At 39.6% G+C, this 23,965-nt stretch overlaps 1 protein-coding gene across 3 annotated transcripts; it reads left to right on the forward strand.

Moving 5' to 3' along the window:
• Positions 1 to 507: 507 nt before the first annotated feature.
• Positions 508 to 21,563, forward strand: LOC108506141 (transmembrane protein 68-like). 3 transcript variants are annotated; one of them, XM_017832825.1, is made up of 7 exons: positions 508 to 601; positions 4,573 to 4,903; positions 7,259 to 7,423; positions 13,006 to 13,199; positions 15,356 to 15,416; positions 17,221 to 17,360; positions 19,292 to 21,563. In XM_017832825.1, the coding sequence occupies exons 2-7, from the start codon at positions 4,576 to 4,578 to the stop codon at positions 19,394 to 19,396; spliced, it is 993 nt and encodes a 330-aa protein (XP_017688314.1). In that variant the 5' UTR covers positions 508 to 601; positions 4,573 to 4,575; the 3' UTR covers positions 19,397 to 21,563. The 3 variants fall into 3 exon arrangements, 2 of the variants coding, with proteins under 2 accessions (XP_017688314.1, XP_017688305.1); XR_001877695.1 differs by lacking the exons at positions 508 to 601; positions 19,292 to 21,563 and adding exons at positions 780 to 938; positions 14,825 to 15,022 and having other exon boundaries at positions 17,221 to 17,277; XM_017832816.1 differs by lacking the exon at positions 508 to 601 and adding an exon at positions 786 to 938.
• Positions 21,564 to 23,965: the final 2,402 nt, after the last annotated feature.

Below are 23,965 nucleotides of genomic sequence, written 5' to 3' on the forward strand. Positions count from 1 at the left end.
CGGACAACCAGTGACAGGACGAGAGGACATAGTCTTAAAATGTGCCAGAAGATTACACTTTGGAATGTGCTGTCCGGGGAGGTGGTGGAGCCACCATCCCTGGAGCTGTTTAAGGAAGGGCTGGACGTGGCACTTAGTGCCATGTTCTAGTTGACACGGTGGTGTTCAGTCGTGGGTTGACCTCGAAGATCCCGCAGTTGTTTTCCCGCCTAATGGATTCTGAGATCCCGGGATCCCGGGCGCCCCGCCCATGCCGCCCGCTCCGCCAGGGGGCGCCTCCCGCCCAGCCCGCTCGCGGAGAGCGCGCGCCCCCTGGCGGCGCCCGCGCGGCTTGCGCCGCGGCGGAAGCGTCGGGCGGTGCGCGCGGGACGCGGGTCCGGGCGGGTCCCGCGCCCCCGGCGGCGCGGAGTTCCCCGCTGCCCACGCTGCCCCCGCGCCCCCGCTCGCTGGGCACCCTCCCGCCCCCGCCCCGCCGCCGGAGCCGCCCCGGTCCCGCCGCCCCGCGGGCACCCGGCCCCCGCGGGGGCGGCGGGCGGAGAAGTAAAACCGGGCTCCGGCAGGGACGCGGGGCCGGAGCCGGAGCCGCCTCCGCCAGGGGAAGGTGAGCGGGCGCTGCCGGGCGCGATGCGGGGGCCTGGCCCGGCTCAGGCCTGGCCCCGCCGCCGCCCCGCGGGTGTCTCCCGGAGGTCTTGGTCACCCCCAGGCTCAGGGCCTGGCTTTGATTCCCGTCGGGACGGGGGCTGCGGGAGCGGGGCGGCCGCGGGCGCTGCGCGGGGGCAGCCGGGCCGGGATCGCGTCCTTCGTGCCAGGAAAGGGGGCCCGAGTCCCCCCACACGCCTGCAGAACGAACATAGTCCCGCCGGCACGGGAGCCAGGCCGGTTCTTGTGCCAAAACAAGGGCTAAACCACGCTGACTTCTAGGATCTCTCCAGTCGCAGGTGCCATTACCAGGATTATCAGGGTCTTTTTTTTTTTTGTTGTTTGTTTTGGTTTTGTTTTGGTTTTTTTTGTTGCTTGTTTGTTTGTTTGTTGGGTTGGTTTGTTTGGGTTTTTTTGTGTATGTTTGTGGTGGCATTGCTGATTCTGGTGGCAGTGCTCTCCGCAGCCGTGTATTTCTGTCGGCAGAGGCACGTCGTAGCTTCTGCTTTGCAGTGCCTTTCTTGTTTGGAGATACTGGAATGTCCTCCAGAGGCTTCCCTTAGGCATTTCGTGTACATGCTGGAATCGTGCTGTGCGTGGTTTACGGCAGTGTGCGTTGCTGTCCATAATTGTTCCTTCTAGCGTGATCAGTAGGGTCTCAGTTAACCAGGATGTGCGGACTGCAGCTGAAGACCACTGTTGTTGTTTGGTTAAGGACTTTTCTGGGTTATGTGCCAGAAGTCAGTGGAAGGAATTGTTGTGTGTTAGCCTTGTTTCCACTTCACCATCAGCGTAAAGCCTTAAGAGTAAGCGTGAGTCAGTGTGTACTGTCGTTAGTCAAATGAGAGGCTGCATCCTTTTGAATGAGTAGAAATGTGTGTAAGCTGCTGTATTAGGAAGTTAGAACTTTTAATATGTAATTTGAACTGCACAACAGCAAGTGTGTCGGTGCTGTCAGTTAAAATACGAATGTGCTCCTATTACAGGGAGATTCTTCCTGTAGCTTGGCTAAAGGTGGGACTTAGTAGTACTACACTTAGTTGTACTGAACCCGTTGTAGTTTTTAGATTTGAATGATGACGGATGTCAGAGAACCTCTGACAGGGAAGGCGGGGTGGTCTCTGCTTGGATGAGGTCCTTTTCAGAGTGAAATTGCTGGTGTGTCTAGAAGACAGTGTGCTTTATCTTGTAATTTTAACTGCTCTGTGCAGTCATAGGGTAGGTAGCTGTACAGTTGGAACAGACCAATGTGTTGTTACCAGTTAGTAGCATATAAGAACCATGTTGAACCTTTGTTCAGTGTGGAGCTCCTGTGCTTTTTTTGGTCATGATCTGCCTTCCCTTCTTCATTGCCATTGCAGCCACATTGCAAGGACCTTACTCCTGCTCTTAAGGAGTGGTTGTAGAGAGGGGGAAGTAGAATCTTTGCAGCAAAGGGACAGGAGGCAACAGGCACAGAGTGTAGTAAGGGAAATTCTAACTAGAATAAAGAGAAACATTTTCACCATGAAGCTATTCAAGCACTGGATTAGGGGCCCAGCTTCCAAAGAAGCTGTGGAATCTCTATCCATGGAGATAATACAAACTGGACTGGATATGGCACTGAGCAACATAATTGAACTCCTTAGAAGAGATTGGACAAGTGCTGTTCAATGAGCCTTTCCAGTGCAAATTATTCTATGATTCCCTTTAGGATGAGTAAACAACACTGTTCAGAGTAGAGCTGACTGTCCCTAAGAGAAGGCAGTACTTTAGATCTTACCTCTCTGGCTGGTAGCACACAAGATGTCAGATTTTAATTTCTGTTCCAGGTTAGCACATAAATATGCAAGTAAACTTTTAAAACTGTGATGATTGCATTTGAGGTATTGCGTGGAACATTATAGGCAAAAGGACACGTAATATTTTTGCAAGCCTGACATGTGTAGACAGGACTTTAAATTTACTTGATGGGGATTTTGGGTTTGGAGAAAGCCATAAACAATTAAAAATATAATCAGTAGGAGAGTACAGTTTAAGTAATCTTTTAAGCTACATAATCACCTCTCAGTTTTGAAAAAATGTTTCTGTGCCATAACCCATGCTCCATATTGTTCTCTAGGTGGTAGGTGGAGCCACTGCAGAAGTCCAGGCATAACAATCTGATAAATATTGTGGTGTTGAATGCTACTCCTAAATCCTGCTTGGTCTCACAAGTTGTGTTTCTTATACTTGCTGTGGGTGTTTGCTGCCTGACAGGTTCTGGAGTTCAGCTCTGGCAACAGGAATGAGAAGGAGCTTTCTCTTGCTCTCTCACGCGCTCACTCTCTCCCTTCCTTTCCCGCTAATGCACACCCCCAAAACACAAGTGCATGAAATCTGTGAAGTGCATGTCACTAATACTATGTGCTTATACACTGCTGAAGATAAATCAACTGCTGGTCACATCGTCATGCTGAGGAGCAAAGAACATGATGAGGAGCAAAATATTATAAGCCTGAATTAGTGGAACAGGCATGGATGGCTGAAGCAAAATCCTTGTAATGAGATCAGCTTTCTTCTCATTAATAGGAGTTATCTTGAGCCATGTGGGTGGAGCCCGATTTCAAATCCAAAGGAAAAGGGACATCTTTGGTCTATGAGAGTGTGAGGGAAAACTGAGATGGGGAAATAAGTGAGATGAGTTCTGGTATAGTACGTGTTTCAACGTCTCATAGCAAATGTGGAGTAAAACTGATCTGCTTCATAACTTTTGTTGTCATTGGGGCTCTGATAGTATCAACAAACTTTCTGAATTTCAGTCATTTGTTGCATGCAAAAACAGAGCAAGAGTAAAGGCATGATTGACATATGTCAGTCTAATATCAGAGCTGTGCAGTCATACATGTTGTAAGTCACATTCTAATAAAAAACTGAACCACAACAACCTTGAGCTTAGATTCTTTCAGAAATATTGTTCTTAATGTGTTTCTCCCTACAATCCTGTGTTGTAGTTGCAACGTGTTTTTCTTCTTGGTCCTGACTAGCAGAATGTCAAGTCTTATCCTAGTCTAGAATAAAGCGGTGGTTAACTTTTGTTTCTCAAGATATTAAGCACTAAAGCTAAAATAGTCAAGCATTCAGGTTGTCTTGTATTTGTAAGATGAAATGAATAGCAATTTTCCCCCTAAATCATACAAAGCTAAGAAAAGTCTTTCTCCAGAGTTATAGAAAGCCTGAAATACCAACCCAGAGAGGTCTAGTCCAGGAACTTCTTAGGAGCTGGCACTGGAGAAGAGAAATCCTTATACACAGACAGAGTAAAGCCAGAGCAGTTAAAACTTTTAGAGGACTTTTTTTTCCCCCATGTCTTTCCTGCTGCCTCTCTGTGTTGTGCTCTGGGTTTTCCAGATACAGTTAAAAGTCTCTCCAAGCCTGAGAGTTTCTTATTTGAGACCATCTTCTTACTAAGGCATTGTATGGTTGTGGAAGTGTTCATTGGGGTTTCTTTTTTACAGCACTGGATTTGAGATTGTTCTGTTTCTTGTTGTAGTTAATGCTTGGGAGAAGGTTTTGTTTTACTATAACAATAAATTAGACTAATCAATACAGCTTTCTGAAAATCGAAAATACAGTATTAATTGGTGTTGCTAACAATATAAATGTTCTGAATCTGTGTAAGTTGAACAGTTTTCAATGAGATAAAATCTTAGCCTGAGATTAAGCTGTTGCACTGTCTTTCTAAATTAGAATTGTCAGCATTTCAAGTACACAAAAGAAAAGGAGTATAAAGATCAAGTAAAAATTTAGCTGCATGATCTGTTATGTTTCTAGTAGGTGCTGCTGGGGTGTTGGGTAAGTGGTATGTGAATAAAATGCATATGTGCATATATGAAATACATATATAAATAAAGACAGGTCTATCTTTTTAGAAGATTTATTCATCTACTTTTTTTTTTTTTTAAACTTGAACAGGAAATGACAGGTGGAAATGAATCCTGTATTGCAGGACCGATACCTATGTCCTACTTAACTTGCCTGACTTACATTCTGCAAGAATGGACTGGCGTGGAGCATATCGGAGATTATCTGAGTTATGCATTCTACCTTGTATGGGTGCTTTTTCCACTTGCAGTAGTTTTTATACTTCCAGGAGTTATTGTTGCCCTCTTCTACATTTCCATTCTCATTCTTCATATTTATAAAAGGAAGAATGAACTAAAGGAAGCTTATTCTCATGATGTTTGGATTGGTGCAAGAGAAATGTTGGCTACCCTATGGGATGGACACGGAAGAATATGGCATGGTAAGCAAGATCTGACTTTCATTAAAACCTGCTGAAGCTCTTATTCCTCATTTACCTTTCAAGATTATCATTATATACCTGATTGTTGCTGCTATTGCATGCTAGGTTTTTTTCTGTTTTATCAATGACTGCCAATGGTGCTTGAGAGAAAAAAAAAAAAGCCATTGAGACTTTTTTTGTATTGTAAAATTTTTGCCTTATGCATTTATTCCTTTGCTGCTACAAATGAGATCTTTCTTCTGGTTAAATATATAGGCTATTTTTAATTGCCTTTTTTTTTTTCTATGTTTTATAACAACCCCTGGATTTTCTCATTTGAAGAAGACCTGAAATGTCCGTTATGTTGAAAATTAGATCAATTATCTGTATTATTTCATAATCAATATATGAAGACTGGAAGTTAAATGCCAGTTCCTTGATAGCTAGTATGTCAGCACATATTAGCATAATTTAATTGCACTTAAACAGTTTTTTACATAAAGTGCCAAGTGAGGGCTAAGAGGAACGCTAAGTGTCAATTCACTCACTAGTTGCTTCTTGAAATTAACTTTAGAGCCTGTTACAGAACTCTACTTTTTTATTTTCTTTCTGTCTCTGTATTTTGGACAGCTACTTTCTCTACTAGAATGTCAAAACTAAGGGCCCTGTTCCTTGTCCTTCTACTACTATTTCTTTATAAAGACAGACTTAATAAATGATTTGGCTTTTCTTTCTAAGGAAATCATAAGTCTCTTTCGGAGCTATTCAGTCTAGATGCAGCTGAAGGAGAAAGAGATGCTTAAGAGCAATTTACATAAAGAACAAATCCTTCTTGAAAATCATCTCTATTTGTTCTCTAGTCAAAGGGAAGCAGGTTTTCAAGGCATTGATAACCAGATGGTGCAGCAGCTGTATCAGATAGGCTTTGTAAGCCTAAGATGTAACTTTCAAATCTAGGAAAGTACACTACATCAAAATCAACAGCTACATCAAAGAGCTTAAAATGCTCACTTCACAATAAAAAGCTATTTACTTTTTTTCATAAGAAAATGATTTTTTTTTTTAAGGCCTTGGCTTTTTTAAACCTTAGTAACTTTTTCTTTTTGTAAGGTCCAACTTTTTATTTTCATGGAAAAGATTCTTATCCAGTCCCTCAATGGCAGCTGTGACTTTTTTCTGCCCTGCCAGCTGCGTCCTTGTTATCTATACACTTCTCTTCCTAAAGAATGAAATGTTTTGCAATTATTTTTTCCCCACTTGATTAATCAGGAAGAGCTTTTAATCCTCAAATATCACAGCATTATTAAAAAAACCAAATGAAAAAAACAACCCCACAACCTAAAAGCCCAAAACCAATGCCCCAAATGGGTGCATGGTACCTGTAACTTTACGTTTATTATGGCAGTGCTGTATGTATGATTGGCTGGCATGGAGCACATTTAGTGGTCACTTGGGGTGGTACAGATGATACACTTGCAATATGCTGCAGCTCCACATGTATACAAAGTAAAACAGAGGGAGAAGAACCAAGCGTACCTTCAGAATTAAAAATAAATTAATGAATAGGAATTGCAAACCTAGTTAACTTTGTAAGTGACAGGGTTTGGTTGTTTTTTTTTGTTGTTGTTTTTGGTTTTTTTCTGTTTATTTATTTTACAAAAACCACGAACAAGATACTGTAACAATACTACTGGATATTAACTGAATATGTTCTATACTGATGCATTTTGATATTTTGTATTAACATATTCTGCACTGTTAAATAGAAATGTAAGTTCAGTAAGAAACTTATTGTGTTTATGTATTTTTCAGCTAAGCATATAATGCCCCAACTAGCTTTTAGTGCTTAGTGATGGAAACCTGGAGCAGGTATAACTTGGATACAAATAGCAAAGATAAGCTTCATACCCTGGAGTAAAAGGAGACATGTAAATGGATGCTGTCATGTCAAATCTTCTTAAACAGTCACTGGTGGTAATGAACTTCAAAAGGTTAATAATAGCTTGAAATAGTTGTTTTACCACTTCAGCCCTTGTTCTGATTTCTCTTGAATGATTGATTCAGAGGACTTTGCAGCCTTGAAGACAGTGAACTGAAAAAATAAGGGAAAATGGTATAGTTCAAGACAGTGAGACTGGATGTTGTAATTTATTTTTTAGTTCTTTCTTTAAGTGTGGCACTTCTACCTTAAATGAAACTTTTAATTTCTATGGAGTAACTTGTATTTCCTGTATATGGTGCGAGTTGCCTCTTGACTAGTGCAAAGGTCACTTTGCTCTTACCACTTCTCAATACCTATAGGTTTCAGCTTGCTATAAGTTAGTTTCTTTAGGATAGATTTACATCAAACTTTGACATCTGTTACACTTTTAACAGGTTATGAGCTTCATGGTGTCAAAAATATTCCTGAAGGACCAGGGCTTGTTGTGTTTTATCATGGAGCTACTCCTGTTGATTATATCTATTTCGTGGCTAGACTTCACGTGACAATGAAGAGACGCTGCTTTGTAGTAGCTGATCATTTCGTCTTTAGATTACCAGGTAACATACTTCATTATAAACAAGCAGTTTTGGAACTGTTACTTTAATTTTTTTAATGGTGTAAACAGTTGTCTCTATTAATCATTAGCAAAGACTTCAATAAGATGTTTCTTTTTTATTAATATAGTCATAATGAGTGGTGTAACCTGATTAACAATTAAACTGTTTAGAATCAATGCCCTTAAAGTTAAAAATACTAGTCTGGAGAGACAGTGTATTTTCTTATCCCACCCAGTTGAGTATGGTGAGCAGGGGAACCTGTCCCCAGGAGGACTGTTTTGAGTAGAATCGCAAAAAGAGGAAAGCTGTAGGTGTGTCCAACATGTTCATGGTGACACATGAGGTGAAGCATCAGGAAAATGAGAAATATCTTTAGGGCAATATTTTGACTGGACTACTGAAATACACTGCTGATGGGTGAAATTAATTATGTGAGGGGTTTGGTTTTTGTGTGTGTGAAATACAGTAGTACCCAGTTCTTTTCCCAAGTTCAGTTTGTGACTAAAAACTTGTCAATTCACAAAATTAATTACAAGGAGTGTTCTGTAGTGTATTCATGCTTTTAGTGGAAATGACTCAGAAAACTATTGTTTTGTCAATAGTTCTATTTCTTAGTCCACAAGATACTAGTATCTTCCTTCAGCCTTAGTCCCTGAAAACAACACTTTCATCCTGATCGCAGCGTGGCTTTGCCTCTACAACTGCTTTTGCCAACAGATTCAGATTTGTGAGTTGGTTATCCAGTCTTTTGTATACAGCTGACCAGTACAGCCTATTTCATAATGCAGACTTGGCTCCATATTGTATCTATTAATACTTATGCACAGTTGTTTATCAGATGGTAGATTATATTGATTTTCTCCATTTCTGCCTTGAAATAAGGTTCTAAGTGTGAGTCCCCCAAATATCATTTAGTAGCATTGCAAGACATCTGACTGAATGGCTGATCTCGAAGAACTGAGTTCAGCAGTACAACATCTACCTAACAGCTGGTTTCTACAGGCGTTCCTGAGGGATTGATGCTGGGATCGCTGTTGCTTAGTGTTTTTATTGTACCCCTGGATGAAGGGTTGGAGGATGCACAGCAAATTCACCGATGATACCAAACTAGAGGAGCCGTCGATATACTGGGGGTTAGAGCTTGTCTTCAGAGAGACTTCACAGAAATGAACGGGCAGAAACCTCATGAAAGTCAGCAAAAGCAAATGTAAAGTTGTGCATTTGGGATAGAACAATTCCATGCAACAGTACCCTGGGTAAAAGGTGGCTCTGCAGGAAAGGACTTTGGCCTTTAGTGGACCACAAGTTGGGTGTGAGTCAGCAGCGTGTGCTTGCAGCAGAGAAGATGAACTGCACGCTGAGCTTTTTTTAGCATGACTGTAGCCACCAGGTTGGGCGAAGGGGTTTTTTCCCTTGGCTTGGCACCTGTGCAAGCACATCTCCCAATATGGTGTCCAGTTTTGGACTCCTCAGTACAGGACACACTGACATACTGGAGTGTGTTCAGTGGATGATGGAGGGCTGGAGCACACAGTGTATGCAGAGAGGCTGAGAGAACTGGATTTGTTTGATCTGTACCAGATCGGGGTGGGGGAAGATATTGTTGCTGTCTTCAACAACCTAACGTGAGGGTGCAGAGAAGAGGGAGTCAGACTCTTCTGACAGGTGCACAGTGGTAGAATGAGAAGCAAGACAGACCAGTTGCAACACAGGAAATTTTGATTAGACATGTGGAAAGGTACTTTACCATTAGAGTGATCAGACACCTGAACAGATTGCTTAGACAAGTTGGGGAATCTGCATCCCTGGAGACTTTCAAAACCCTACTGGGTGAGGCCCTGAGCAGCCTGATCTAGTTGAACCCGCTTTGTGTGGGAGGTTGTACAAGATGACCTCCAGAGCTTCCTTCCAATCTACATAATTCTCTGTTTCTGTGAAGGAATTAAGGCTATTCAAGGAAGACAAACCAAAGAGCCCAGAAAATGTTCTGAATTGTTTAAAAATCTGCGCAGTAATCTATGACTGGCAAGGTAGATGCTGCTTCTCTTGTGAATCAAAGCAAAGAGATTGCATAATTTTGTCCTAGTATTAAGGCTGTCTAATCTTGATTAAATCTTCAGATTAAAGTGGACACCTTTTCAGAAGATGTTTTAACCAAAAGTTATTATGCTCAATGCAGGGGAAATGGGAGAGTGATTTGGGGGTTCTGTTAGACCCACTTGGATTAGATAATTTAATGATTCTTCTTGTTTTATGATTATTAAATCTACTACGAATAGCTGTCAGGAGTGGCTTGTCCCATGACTCTGAATCTCCGGTCCATGCCAGTATGCAGTTGCCAGGGCGCAGTCTCATGGCATCCTCTGCACGAGGCACCGCTGTCCTGAATTAACTGGAGTGTGTTTGTAAAATGTTGCTGTGCCTCTTAAGGGATTCATGAGCCTGCAGTGCATCAAACATGCCTTTCCCTACTACTTAGTCGTGAAAGATATGGCTTGATAATTTATGGAAGGGTTTCTAACCTAGTAGAAGACCTCCTATCTGGAGATTCCTACTGAACATTACCTTCTGTGATTCTGTAATGTGTCTTTCTTTCACGTCATTGCAAAAGGAAATTATTTGATTGTCTCAGTTTATTCTGTGTTGGTATTAAGTATGCTTTTGTTACTTGTATTTTGTGGGAGAAGGATATGAAATATGGTCATGTGGCTTCTTTTTTTACTTTTTCTTTTAATAACTGGAGATTAGCCACAGGGAAAAAACCCAAAACGATATTCCAGGTTTCTGGTTCTTTTGGATTCTTAGCTGTGTAATGCTCAGGAATACATTAATTTTTCTATGGTTGAGCTAAGAGAAAGTCTTTTCCCCAAGAAAATACAGTGAGGGCTAAGATTTCACTTGTGTTCTTTTCCATCACCCTCCCCTATAGTATGGGCTGTATTTGGTTCCTAGAGTCATCTAGGAACCCCTGTTTAAAAGGTTGCCTTCTATTTTGGGGCACTAAGGCAGCCCCTCTCCTGTAATGTCCCAGAGGAAAGGGGCTGTGGCTCCTCATCTGTTACTTTGCAACACCTTATATATGTCTTGTGGACTAGATGCTCTGCAGATATAAACATGTGGTTACCTACAATTGTGGAAGGTTGGATTCAGTGATCTAAATGATTCCTCTCTGTCTGTGGTCCTAAAGGTCAACAACTATGGGAAAAAAGATGACATACTTGCCATCTTGCTACCAGGCAACTGAGAAGCCCTGATGTTACAGTCATTTGGGCTAAGTTAGAGAAAAGTATATGGTGCACATATTGATAGCAGTGTTAAAGGCATTACTGGGTACTCTCCAAAGGGTTTTCAAACATTGATGCAGACACAATATTGTGGAAAATAAAGGAAGAGTATGTTGGGGCAAAGGGCAGAGTCCAAGTTAAACTGTGGAATAAAATTAATTTTGGATTTCTTGCTATCCCAAAGAATTAGCATCCCTTCATGCTCTGGAAGGCTGAAAAATTGTGTTTAGATAATTTTGAGAGTTGTTTTGTTGTTTAAAAGGAAAAATAGATTCTTGGTCACTTACATGCAACAGCCAGGTACTACCCCAGTGTTTTTTCTGACTTCATGATGACCTTTGCCTTGGGCACAGGTAGCCTGGCTGTCCCTTCAGGGCCACTGCACTAATTTCTGTCTCTCTGCTGCTCTGAGGGAGACGGGTTCTTCTTCCTTGCTACTGGAGCAGAGGCATTGATAGTGATGTATGTTCTGCTGCCTAGGTTATGAAGTACAGCTCAGAATATAAAGTTTATACTGAAAGCCAAGGGGGGAAATACATCTGAGAAATTTTGTGGAGACTTGAAACCTCCCCCCACAGCTTTTCTGTAGTACAATTTTTTGCCTGTATTCTGTCTATATTCTGTTCTTTTTTTTTTATTGATCCATGAACTAAACAGACTCGTGATGTTGTTCTGTCACATGCACCTTCCCACCCACCCCTTTCTCAGCATATCCAATGAAGAAAAGAAGGTTGGAGTGTCTTTTCCTGCTCAGCCAACCCTTCAACGGTTTTGTCTATCTCCTGAGCTCACTGATAGGAAGGACTTAGAGACAGGCAGCTTCTTACCACCAAGTACTTTCCGGAGAGCTTTAATTAGTTTGGGAATACAAAACATTGTAAAAACCAGCTGTTGAAGATCCCACAAACAAAGCACCTGAGAGAAATGAATTTACTTCAGGATAACTGTATTTCAGGTGTCCTCTGTGCAAATGCTACTAGAGGAAGATTGCGAATGTCACCAGCAGTGTGCGAGACGGGCACAGCAAAATATGTGACAGGTGTAGTGCAGCTTGTGTTTGTTCTGTTGTCATGTTTGTGGACAGACCATGATTGTGTATAGAGATGAATCAGGGGTAATTATACTCACACCAACAACAAAGACTAGTTAGAGATCAGACTTTAGTTAAGAATAAACTAATGATATGTTGCCTCATGCTTTTCTTCTCAAGCCCTTAGTTTATGCGAGCTGTAAGGGAAGACAGATCTGTCTTCCTAACTGTATTTCTAACACTTCTTCAGCATGTGAGTGTATGTAACAAACGTGTGTTCGTAGTAACAGCTATTAATTTGTTATTGAGAGGCAAACTGGACTAGATCAGTTCTGTTTCCTTGTCTGTGACTGATAAGGTTGTTTGCCTCAGTGGGAAACTTCCAGAAAAAGAAATAATGTTTCCCATGCTGCTCAGACGTCCAAAGTTCCCATTTTGGTATGTAGTACTCAAAAATACTGTATAAATTTGAAATTTATTGAACCAGTTAACAGGACTGATTTCCTGCAAACAGAGGTTAATGCTAGTTATGTCTTTTAATCTTAGTCTAAATTCATCAGGTATGCTCCCATTTGATGCTTGTAAGCAAATTTTTGATGTTCTGCTGTTTCTTGGAGAGTGGGGTCAGTATGACGTTTCAAATTCAAGTTGATAGGAGGAGTTTATGTAACCTTAGGTTAAAAAATTCTGTTATAATATTAACAGAAGATGAATATACCCAATTCAGGCTTGCCAGATCTTTGTATTAAAGGTACTTACAGACTGAGCCAGGTAGTCAAGTGCTGCAGTGATCTGTAATGCAGAGTATGACAAAGAAAATGAATCATTCTCCTTGTGCACAACTGGGCTTTGCCAAAGTTCACAAAACGAAAAAAACACAACGATTTGCTGGTACTGCTTCTCATTGTATTTTATTTGGACTGTGCTACATTTGAACAGTAGAGCTTGAGCAAGGAGCCAGTGCCCTGGAGCCAACTTAAATCCTTTGAAGGGACACCTGAAAGATGTTGCAGTGCCAATTTTTTCCGTTTAGTCCTGACAGTGAGGTATTGCCTCACTTTACTATGACAAAAAGCCACCGAAACCCTAAATCATCAACTTTGCAGACTAAAATCTATAAGCACAACTTAATGCTTCAGTCCCTCTTGGGGACTTGGGGCTACAGCTTGTTAGGCAAATAAGTTTTAGCCATACTGTTGTGTTGGGAATCTGTACTCTGTGGTAGTATGAATGAACATTTTCTGAATTAATATTGTTTTACCCTACAGGTTTTAAGATATTACTTGATGTACATGGAGTTTTACCTGGACCGAGAGAAGCTTGTGTCAGTACTCTGAAGGAGGGCCACCTGTTAGCCATTGCCCCAGGTGGAGTTCGGGAAGCACTCTTTAGTGATGAGATGTACACTATTTTGTGGAGTGATCGGAAAGGCTTTGCTCAGGTGGCCATTGATGCAAAAGTGGTAAGTATGACAGGTCATGGAAGAGAAGCAGAGAATGTTAACTTACTGGTACTTTCTTCCAGGGAAAGCTGTTTTGCTTATCGTATATTTGCTGTTACATTGACTGTCATGGGTATGGTCTACTTGCTCTCATAACTACACTTCAATACTTTTTGTTGCCTTTGATAGATAAGAAGGCTTTAGAGTCAGCTAAAAATAGTGTGGTCAGGAAATACAGAGTTTAAAAGAATGAGAGATGAAATACAGGATGATTTCTGTTACAAGGGTCTGCTGTTTTACACATAACTGGTCAGGATTGTGATGGGTTAACCCCTGACCAGAATGGTTGGGAAGCAACCCTACATCAACATTTCTGTTGCTCCTTTCACTGAAGTATGCTGTGACCCAGTAGAGTATAGACTCACTGGCACTATGCACTGTATTGGCATTTTATAGGAGTAAAATCCAGGGCATAGAGCGGGAGCAGCAGGAGTTCACTGGTGTGAACTGTCCCTTCAGTCGTAATGTATAGCACTGTGCTTGGTCAGCAGGCAGATACTTGTTCATAGGGGACCAACTGTGAAAGTCAGAACAGTGTGTGATACATTTGAATTGAAAGTATTTTAATAATAATTTCAGAGTCCCTCTCATTCTATATTTGTACTTGAAAGGTACATGCATATGTCTGTAGCTTTGCATATACCCAATTTAAAAGTAAGTCTCACACCAAAGTTTTATGTTTAGGTACTGTCAAAGAGAGACTAGTTAAATTTGTGGATTTTATGCAGAAATAGAATACTTTTAAGACTCAAGTGTATGTCGCTTTTCTCACAAGGAAAATAACACTGCTTAAACAGGGTGTTTTCAGCAGGTTTAGATTTTACTAATGTGTTGTAATAGCATGTGAAAGGTCATACCTGAGATTCAACTATGGCTGTACTCATTACATTTATTTTATTGAATGTGTTCGGTTCCTTTTATGCACTCAAAAGGGTGTTGTAGCTTCATCACCCCCCCAAAAAAAAAAACAACAACTGAGAGATGCAGTGAAAAAGGAATAGTGTCAGAGGCAGGCTGAAAGTGGAAAAAATATCTTTATTTAGATTAAAAATGAACTTTAAGTCACCTTGAATTGTAAGCAGAACTCCTCATGGAAAGAAAAATGTGTCTGAAACATCAGAAAAATGTGTCTAAAATCAGAACCTTCAACTCCTTGAAATTGTCTCATTTCAGCAGTTTGTTTGCCAGAATTTTTGTCATATAAGCTAACTTGGTGCATACAAAAATCTCTACTCCTATGTCAAAAGTAAAATGTTCCAAGTAGGATTTTTCTAGAATAAACAAGTTTGTAACCATTCAGGTTATGCAACTGCACTTCCTTTTATTCTCTGTAACTGCATCGTATTATTTACAGACTTTTTTTTTCCCAAAAAAACCCCAATGTGATACCTTTCTGAAAAGTTTCATGTACTAGCTCATCTCCGTGCTTGTTTTTAAAAAGTTTATAAGAATCTGAGTGCATGAAGATCCCATGAAGAGTTCTGTATTTCTGATGATGCTGTGTACAGTGGGTATATGCCATAAAATGATAGTGAAAAACTTCATATAGTAGTTGCCCCCCTCACGGTTCTTGTAAATCTTGACAGCTGTTTGCAGTAAACAAAAACAGCAATAAAATCTTGAAATATTCAACACCATTCCAAGTATTCATCAGCAGAAATAAATCATGGACATGTATGACACATCATGTGTGAAGCAATACCATCAGCGTAGCAGAGACGAATCAGACAAGTTTAGTGTCCTAATCCTGTGAATTCTTCCCTTTGAGCATAACTACAAATTAGGTAAGAGGTTTAAACACTTAAGTCACAACTGTGCAAACACTGCTAGATGGGGGAGGGACTCCTAAATGCTCCATAGGTTCTGAAATTCTGGACTGCTCTGAGAAAATGGACTTGGTGAAACAGTGACTCCTTGAAATCTTGTAGTATTCTCCAGTTTGAAACCTCGTGGCAGAAAGTCACAGAAGAAATTAAGTATACTTGTTTTGCTCTCTATATGTCCTTGTCTGAGACAGTCTTCTGGAATTAATTTGCTTGTTGTGTTTAAGTGAGGTAGAAGATTTTCAGTTAGAGCTATCTTCATTAAATTCTTAATTATTTTTTTTTCCCTCCTAGCCCATCATTCCTATGTTTACACAGAACGTTCGAGAAAGCTTTAGGACATTAGGAGGAATAAGTAAGATATTTTCTATTTTTTTTGTAGTTTCTTTTTGCATATTTGTTTAGTCTGTCTCTGTAGAAATAATTCCCATATAAATTTCAGATTTAACACAGCCTTGTTTCTTGAGGTTTGCTCTCTGTTACAGTTCAGAGATGTTATTAGGATTTAATATCAGCATTAGACGTGGTATTGGCTCATCTAAATTACTTTCCATGTAAGTGTTCCTTTACAGAAGCAGTAGAAGAAAGGAAAAAGGAGCCAGAAAAAGGCAGAAAGATTTACAGCGCTTTTTTCTCTGCTTATATCTGCTAGGCCAACCCTAGGTTTTCTCCTGTCTGTTAAGAAGCAAAGCAAACAGGTTTGCAGCTGGCACATAATTCCTTTAAATGTTCTCCTAAAGCTCTGTACTTACACCTTTTTACCTGTGGTTAAATTTTGAGTGATTTGGACTATTATTTAATCTGTAATTGCTTTACTATTCTGCACTAGACCTGTAGTTCCTTACAAAAACTTGCATTTGCCAGCTCTTTTTCCTCATCTCTGTGGGACTTCCAGACAGAAAGGAATAGGTGGGTCTGTGTCTGAAGCATCCAGCTCTGGGATGATTAGATGTCCACATCTCTGCTCATTTTCTAGTGTTAAATTCCCTTTTTTTTAAACTCTTCAACTTACTATCTAGCAGAAGGGGCCTGAACAGTCTCTACCACACCGCATGTTCTGCCTCAAGTATGGTATCATCACTTTCATTAGAGGATTACAGGAGCAACACAGTTCTGTTTCTCTCCCCTTCTAATTAAGAACTAAATATTGCATGGAGAAAGCCAAGGCATCACATGCAGATGCTCAGAATAATTCACACATTTGTCATGTAAAAAAATAAACAGCAATTAATTTTTGCTGTGTTCAGGAGAATCATCCCAAACAGAAGAAATTTAAGCCAAAATCATTCATGCTCCTTGCATACTACAGCAGAATTGTTAGAGGAATTGAACTCTCTTGATCACTGGAGGCGTTATTCCAGTTTTAGTAGTTTTTGAATACTTGTTTTTATAGATTGTGTACAGATAATTCCACATCTTGATTGATAAGGATTTTCTTATGCCAACACATCAGTTAATGGAATTTCTTGTCTGCAATTGAGAAAGATAATATTAGCAAGCATTATGCAAAGAAGGTCTTCTGGGTACATTCGGGATGAATGCTTAAAAGGTGGCATGTGGCAAAGGTCATGTGTCCTCTTAGAGCTGATTGAAATACCTGTTTTTTCTCTCTTTTTATATTGTTTAACTGCAAGCACTGTGTGATCTGAAAGAGCAATTCAGTGTGTTAGTATGGCTGACCTTTAGGCAGATAAGGCTATTTCTGATTCTCTAGACCACGGTGGGACTGACCAGTGCAGTCTTCCAATACTAAAGCACTTAACTAACCTGTAAAATGAGCTGAACCTGTAACCTGGTTTGCATAGCATTCCTGTCCTCTCCAGACAGGCAGCTGTTGAATTTTTCTCTTCTTCCTTTTTATTTCAGCTACTGTTTGGAGGAAAGATTCCACACCAAGTTAGGGTAGAAAACAAGTCTGATGCTAGCATTAATGCAACTTTTGATAAAATGAAAGTCAAAGGTAGAACAACAATTGAGATGACACATTGTTTTAAAGAGTCTGGTTTGGGGGCTAGATTACAATTTCAATGTTGAGACATATGGGGGAAAAAAAACTTTACAGAATAATCTCTCTCTCTCTCTCTCTCTCTCTTTCTAATCCATTCTCCCCGCTCCTACCTTTCTTTCTCCTGCTTTCCCCTAAATTTTTTTCACATTAGAAATATTGAGGTCACTATATGAACGTATTAGATTGCCATTAGTTCCCCTGTATGGTGGGTTTCCAGTCAAGCTACGTACATTTATCGGAGAACCCATTCCATATGAACCAAATATGACTGCTGAGGAACTAGCTGCAAAGGTAAGATGATATAGATATTTGTTTTGTTTTAAATATTGAATGTTCTGATAGAAAAAACTGCAATAGATTTTTCAAGTGATTTCTGCCTAGGAGCCAGTTATAAAAATTGATGGAATCATGGTTAGTTTTGGACTTGTTTAAGTCTGAATGGCCTTAAATACTATCTTTTTATTACTACAACTTGCAACTGTTCTAGGTCTTCTAAAGTTTATTACACCCTCTATTTGCTTTGAGAAACAACTTGCTTTAAAGACTGAAGAAGTTCAGTCAGATAAGACAGCTCTGGGTTGATAAACAGAGAAGCACTTCATCCAGGAGGAAGTGTTGTGCATCTTAGTCTTTTCAGAAAGATACTGATGAAGCCTTTCAAACGTAGCAAATCTGTGTTCACAAGCTGTTGGAATTTCATGCAATAAAAAAAATGAGATAATTTCACTGCTTTGTTTAGTGTGTTTCTATTTCCTCTAGTTTCTCACCCAACAAATTAACTTTTAAATGTTCAGATTTAGGTACTTTGTAGAAAGGATTGTCAGGTCCTCATGTTCATTCAGTTTATTAAAAGATTTCACAGTGCAAGACATAAACCAGTTAAATGGTGGAGCAGTGAGATGGAGGGGGCTGGAATAGCCATTTTTGAAAGCTCCACAGATGGTCACTCAGAACATTCTGAAAACTTCACTTGAGAGAAGGAGACTTCTTGACTATGCAGGTGTCAGTTTAGTTGTCTCTCCTTGTCTGTTTACCCTCTGATTAGATCTCTGCAAAATGGCTTAAATGTTTATCTTAAATTGTTTATCTGCATTATCTTAAGCCCTGGTTATGGAAAATTGGTTGTTTCTTTTGGGGATTCAGTCTGACAGGACTTCAGAATTGTTGGCTTTCAGGAGAGAGTGTGTATTTCAATGGCTTTCAAACATGCATTGGCATCTTAATTTGTGCCAACCTTCACTTGCTTCTGACTTAAATGCAAATTCTGCTGGAAAAGGCCCCTAGAATGTGACTTCCCTAGAATCCTAATTAGAGTGATTTTTAAAGTTGTATCTCATGTATCATGCTATGGCACAGTATGCATTTTTCAATTTTATATAGAAAAAAATTAAGCTCACTTTTTTTACCTAATGCAAATTTTAGATCTTTGGAAACACTTAGGACCAGATCTATAAAGTCCTTCTCCAGGACTTAACAGCTGATCACGTACTTCATATGAACAGTGGGAGCTTCTACCAACAATCATCTGCCCCTGCTGACCATTGGTTTACAAAGGCAAATAATGCTCTGTTCTGCCTCTGGCCTTAAGAATTCTCTAGTCTGTGCTTCTCTAGGCAGAATAGGAAGGCTACAGTGTGTCCTCACCACAACTTCTGCATAGTGCCCTGCTTTGAATGTTCCCTATAGAGCTTTTATCTAATAAGAATGGCTGCTCTGAACTCCTTGGCTCGGTTGGGTTTTGAGTGAAAGTGAAGGCTGCTGTCACATGCAGCTAAGTGACCTAAGCGTCATTTACAGGACTGGTTCCTTTTGGGGACTTGGATGCAGGGATCATTGCTTCGTACAAGTCAAATGTGCTAAGACACGATGGTGTTTCCAGTGCTGCTTCTGAGGGTGTGTAGAAGGAAAGTTCATGGACACTGGAAGAGTGTTACTGATGCAAACCTGGGTGTTTTACTCTGTTTGTCATTTTATTTTTGTGTATCACTAATAGAGTTTGTGAACTCAGCTACCAGAAAAAAAAGGTACTAGTTTGTTGGTCTGTTCCATGGCAGTGTAGCTGCAATCACATCTTGTGGGCTTAAATATGGAAAAATAGTATTTTGTACTTGCAGTAGTTCTGTGGCATTTGAAAGGATGAAGAAGAGCCTAGAAATTGTGCTAATGTGTGAGCTACGTAAAGATGATGTAATCTGACCAAAACCTTTTCTCTTTCCCTACAGACAAAAGCAGCAGTCCAAGCTCTAATAGAAAAACATCAGAAAATACCAGGAAATATATTTAGGGCTTTAATGGAACGATTTCAAACACATAAGAAAGATGATTAAGGTCTCCTGAACTTAAACTACTATAAACTACTCTTTAGTTATAATATTCTTAAAGTCACATTTGCAAATTATTAATTCTTCTAATAATAGGTTTTAAATACTGTCCTAAAGATACTGCTGTATAATTTAAGGTAGAAATCACTTGCCCTTGCCCTTTCCCCTGTCCAGTATCAAGCTCAGGAACCCAAACTTCAAATCATTCGTAATGGAGCAAAGTTTAATTTTTGATAAATGCATTCCTACCTTGAAAGTGTCTGGGTCATTGTTTTTTGGTTTGTTTTTTTGGAAAGCCTTTGTGTACATGGTCTGTCCTTTTTTTGGTGCGTTGACATCTCTCCCACCCCCCTCACCCAGAGATGGAGTCTTACTGTTTTTATCCTCATTACTGTAAGTAGGTTTTTCAGGCCAGATTAATGCTGTGCAACACGTAGGAAAACTCTCCGTAGGTTGTTACTCTAACACTGGTGAAATACAGTCAACCTTTGGCCTGCAGAACCTCTAGCAATGACTGCAAAACCTGTGCTGGAAAGTGTTTGGTTTTACTGGGTGAGCTCAGAAAGAATTTGGAGAAGTCAAAATTGATTAGAGAACTGCAGTGATCCAAGGAAGTCTGTTACAGAAACCACTCCAATGCAGTGAATGAGAACCCTGCAACACAGCTCCTGTTTCAAGCCAAGCCATATTGGATATCTGCTGTTCACTAGAGACTTGTCCTGTATATTTCTCATTTAATCTACAAATTCTCTTTTGAAAGAATGAGCCAAGCATTTAAATGTCAAGAAGTGGAAATGGGAGTACTGTTTTGTAAGATGAGCTCACAAAGGTTTATTTTGAAGGGAAGAAAAAATGATTACAGCACTCTTTAAAAATAGAAGTTCTTTTGAAAAACAGGATAGACATTCCCAAATAGCCTTTAGATCTAGTATGTGGGTAAAGTGTTAAACATACATATTCTTCAAACAGGTATTTACATAAGTTATTAAATCAGGGTTGAGGTGGAAGTTCTATATACTTTCCTTAAGTGAAAACAATTGAATCAACAGGAAGGAGTTGCAGGATTGGGCTATTGTGCATTTACAGCAAATTGTATTGTTATATTTTTTCTGAACTAAAGCCTGTGCTTTTATTTCCAATTAGGAAATATCAGAAATATTTCTTCTGATTTCCAGCAAGTTTAATCTACAGTTCTTAAATTAACATTTGGGACGGTTTGGGTTTTGGGATGAGGACAAATTCCTTAAGGAAAGACAAAAGAGGTTTTTGCTGTATGACATCGTCTCCTTTCAATATTGTTGGGGCTTGACCTTTTCTTAAAAAACCTCCACGCATGCCCTCTAAAAAAACCCCAACACCCAAATTTTGAAGGAACAGTTGTATTTGATTTAGTATTCGTTCCTCTCACCATTTAAGTACATACATTGCTTTATGCTCCTTTAAATGTTTAAATTAGTGACATTACATAAGTGCATGTGGATGATGCCCTACGTTAGACACTTTTGCATAAAGTGATATTTTACTATCAATTATGGTTTACAGGAAGCAAAAAGCTTACTTATGATATTTTATATCAAAATCATTTTATGTGGTGTTAATTTTTTTTTAAAGTTTTGGGAAGAATCATGTTATACAAAAGCAAATGCCTATTCTAAAGTTTTTTAAATGACTTTGGTTTCATTTGAAGGCAGGATTGTGTTCTTTTTTATTTATGGGTATGTGTTAAAAAATATTAACACAGTATGTCATAAAAAATGATAATGCAAAATTCCTGCATTGGAATATAAATAAAGTATGACCTTTTTTTTAACTGTCCAACTTGAAGAAAATGTGCATCAGTCTATATTGTGAACATCTCAAAGGCAGCTGAACATATTTTGTGTTGAGGTTGCATATATATGTAAAAGAAAACTCAGTCTAAAAGGTTCTGTTAGACATGAACAGACTTTTTTTATCAGAGATTTTGTAAAATTTATTTTACTAAATATGTGGGCTGTTTGCTGCAATTTTGTCCCTTTAAGTATTGAAAGTTGAGTAAAAAAAAATGAAGGGCAGTATTGGTACTCTTTTAAGTGTTCATATTTGTATAGGCCTTTCATATTTATTTCTATATATTAAAAATGTATAGCAGACACCTTTTGAATAAAATTGACAACTGGAATAGACTTTTGAAGTTCTGTGTTGTGTTTGAACTAAATGGAATGATACGTGGCCTGTCCTGCTGAGTCTTCAGTGGCTTTGAGCAGCACATCATACCCTTGAGAAGCCCTTCTTGCCTAATGTCTGCATAGGGGTGGAAGGATCAAAACCTCAGAAGGAATGAATTAAAGGAAAAATAATTCAGACAATGGTGGAATAAAGGACAAAAGTCACATAAACAATAGGGACTAAGTTTTAATAGTTGCAGTCAGTGCTGCAGGAGGCCTTAACAGGCGCTGCAATAACACTTTTTTTAAAGGTTCTGCAACAGAAAATAGGTCATAAATACTGACTGGTAAGGTTTATTTGTACATTTTTAGTGTGTGAATGCCTACTTTATTACATTGAAAAAGGGGGCAGACCTGGAATGAGACTCTCACAAATAAGGTTATAGACCAGGCATCCTTTTAGCTGATTTGGTTTACTGTGCATCAGGCAGAAGTATTCAAAGGAAATTTTAGCAGCTTGAGACTAAACCACTCATTGCCTGGTTAGCCTTTGGATATGCTGAAGACATCACATGTTCTTCTCCATGCGAGCATAAGCAGGGTATGTATTTTTAGGTTGTTTGGAAGTAGACTGACTGCTGTACTGACAGGTATTCATGATTATCTCTCAGCAAGACCCAAATCTCCTACTGGTCAATTTACTGTCCTGTTGTGTAATAGCAGAGCTCAGTCTGAACATCTATTATTAGGATGCTTTCACATGAAATTAATCTCTGCAAATGCAAGGTAGAGCAGTTAATCAGCATTGTCAACACAACTGTGTGGTTCATCCGGTGTTGGGTTTGCTGTACAAGTGTACCATTATGTTGCTTCATCCAATTATTCTGTATAAAAAGATACAACTATGATGACAGTGTGTTAGCTCTAGAGGGCTTAATCACTATTAAGCCCAGCATAGACACAAGAATGCTTTTTTTTGGGGGTAACTTTGCAAGAAAAAATTATGGTACCAAAAGTAAATGTGAAAGTGCATGGAATTGCTACATGAGTGTAGTAGCACTGAAAATACATGTTAAGTAAGATAATTCTGTGAAACACATCTGCTAAAACTTCATGAGGCAATCCAATGACACTTTCTTAGATCTATTCCCTTCACTTTTTTTTTTTAACTCAGAATTAGGCAAAAGAAATGACAGTCTTAAGATTCTGAAGATGATCAGAGGGCTGGAGCACCTCTCATTGAAGACAGACTGAGAGAGTTGGGGTTGTTCAACCTGAAGAAGAGAAGGCTCAGGAGAGAGTTTAGAGCAGCCTTCTAGTACCTAAAGGGATCCTGTAAAAGAGCTGAAGATGGGCTTTTGACAAGGGCATGTAGCAACAGGACAAGGGGCATTGGCTTTAAACTGAAAGAGGGCAGTTTAGATATTAGGAAGAAATTCTTTACTGTGAGGCTGGTAAGGCACTGGACCAGATTGCCCAGAGAAGTTGTGGATGCCCCATCCCTGGCAGTGTTCGAGGCCAGGTGGATGGGGCTTTGAGCAACATGATGTAGTGGAAAGTGTCCCTGCCCATGGCAGGAGGGTTGGAACTGGATGATCTTGAAGGTCCCTTCCAACTCAAGTCACTCAGTGATTCTATGATACTTTTCTCCTCACTCATGGGTTATTTGCAGTATTAGCTTGTCTGCCTTTTTTTTTTTTTTTTCTTTTTTGAGTAATTTTGTTTTGCACAGGTGGTTGCAGATTTATCACTTACAACTTTGAATTTTGTTGCAGCATACATCACATGCATACTGTATGTTGCTTCATGAAACATTTTAAAATTGTTATAATCATCCCTTCATGTCAGAAAATTGGTCAGAAAGATGTAATAAGCTTTGGAACTGTAAGGATAATTTTCTTAAAACCTGAAGTGTTTGCTAACACTTCTCGCTTTTGCATCTGTGTGAAACATTACAAGAAGGTGAGATGCCATTTGGAATTAACATCAGGCTGCATATATAAAGCAGACCCAAAATTTTTTTCCCCGCTGTGGAGCTGAGTTGGCTGTTGTAGAGCAGATCCTTTTCCACCAGGCCTTATGTTACAGCCATCATGAGAGAAAGCCCAGCACTCCCTGTTGTCCATACTAGTTAATGTAATGAGAGAATGCAGCACAATTCATCAAATCACTTTTGGCTCCTGTTTTCTAGCTAAAACCGTGGCATGTGCTGGGAACAAGAGGTGCTGAAGCTCTAACAAAATACAGATGGAAGTATCGCATTATTCAGAGAAGATCTTAAAAGTTTAAAAAATAAAAGTCAAGAAACAGAACCATTTTTACCTAATTCTTTCTAATGGGAAACAGAATGTGCCAAGCATCAGGGAGGATAAGAATTTACAACTTTGTGTCATCTTTACAGGGAATTTGTGGCAGATGAATTGGGATG

Source organism: Lepidothrix coronata, unplaced genomic scaffold, assembly GCF_001604755.1.
Source record: "Lepidothrix coronata isolate B3197 unplaced genomic scaffold, Lepidothrix_coronata-1.0 Scaffold6, whole genome shotgun sequence".
Taxonomy (NCBI): domain Eukaryota; kingdom Metazoa; phylum Chordata; class Aves; order Passeriformes; family Pipridae; genus Lepidothrix; species Lepidothrix coronata.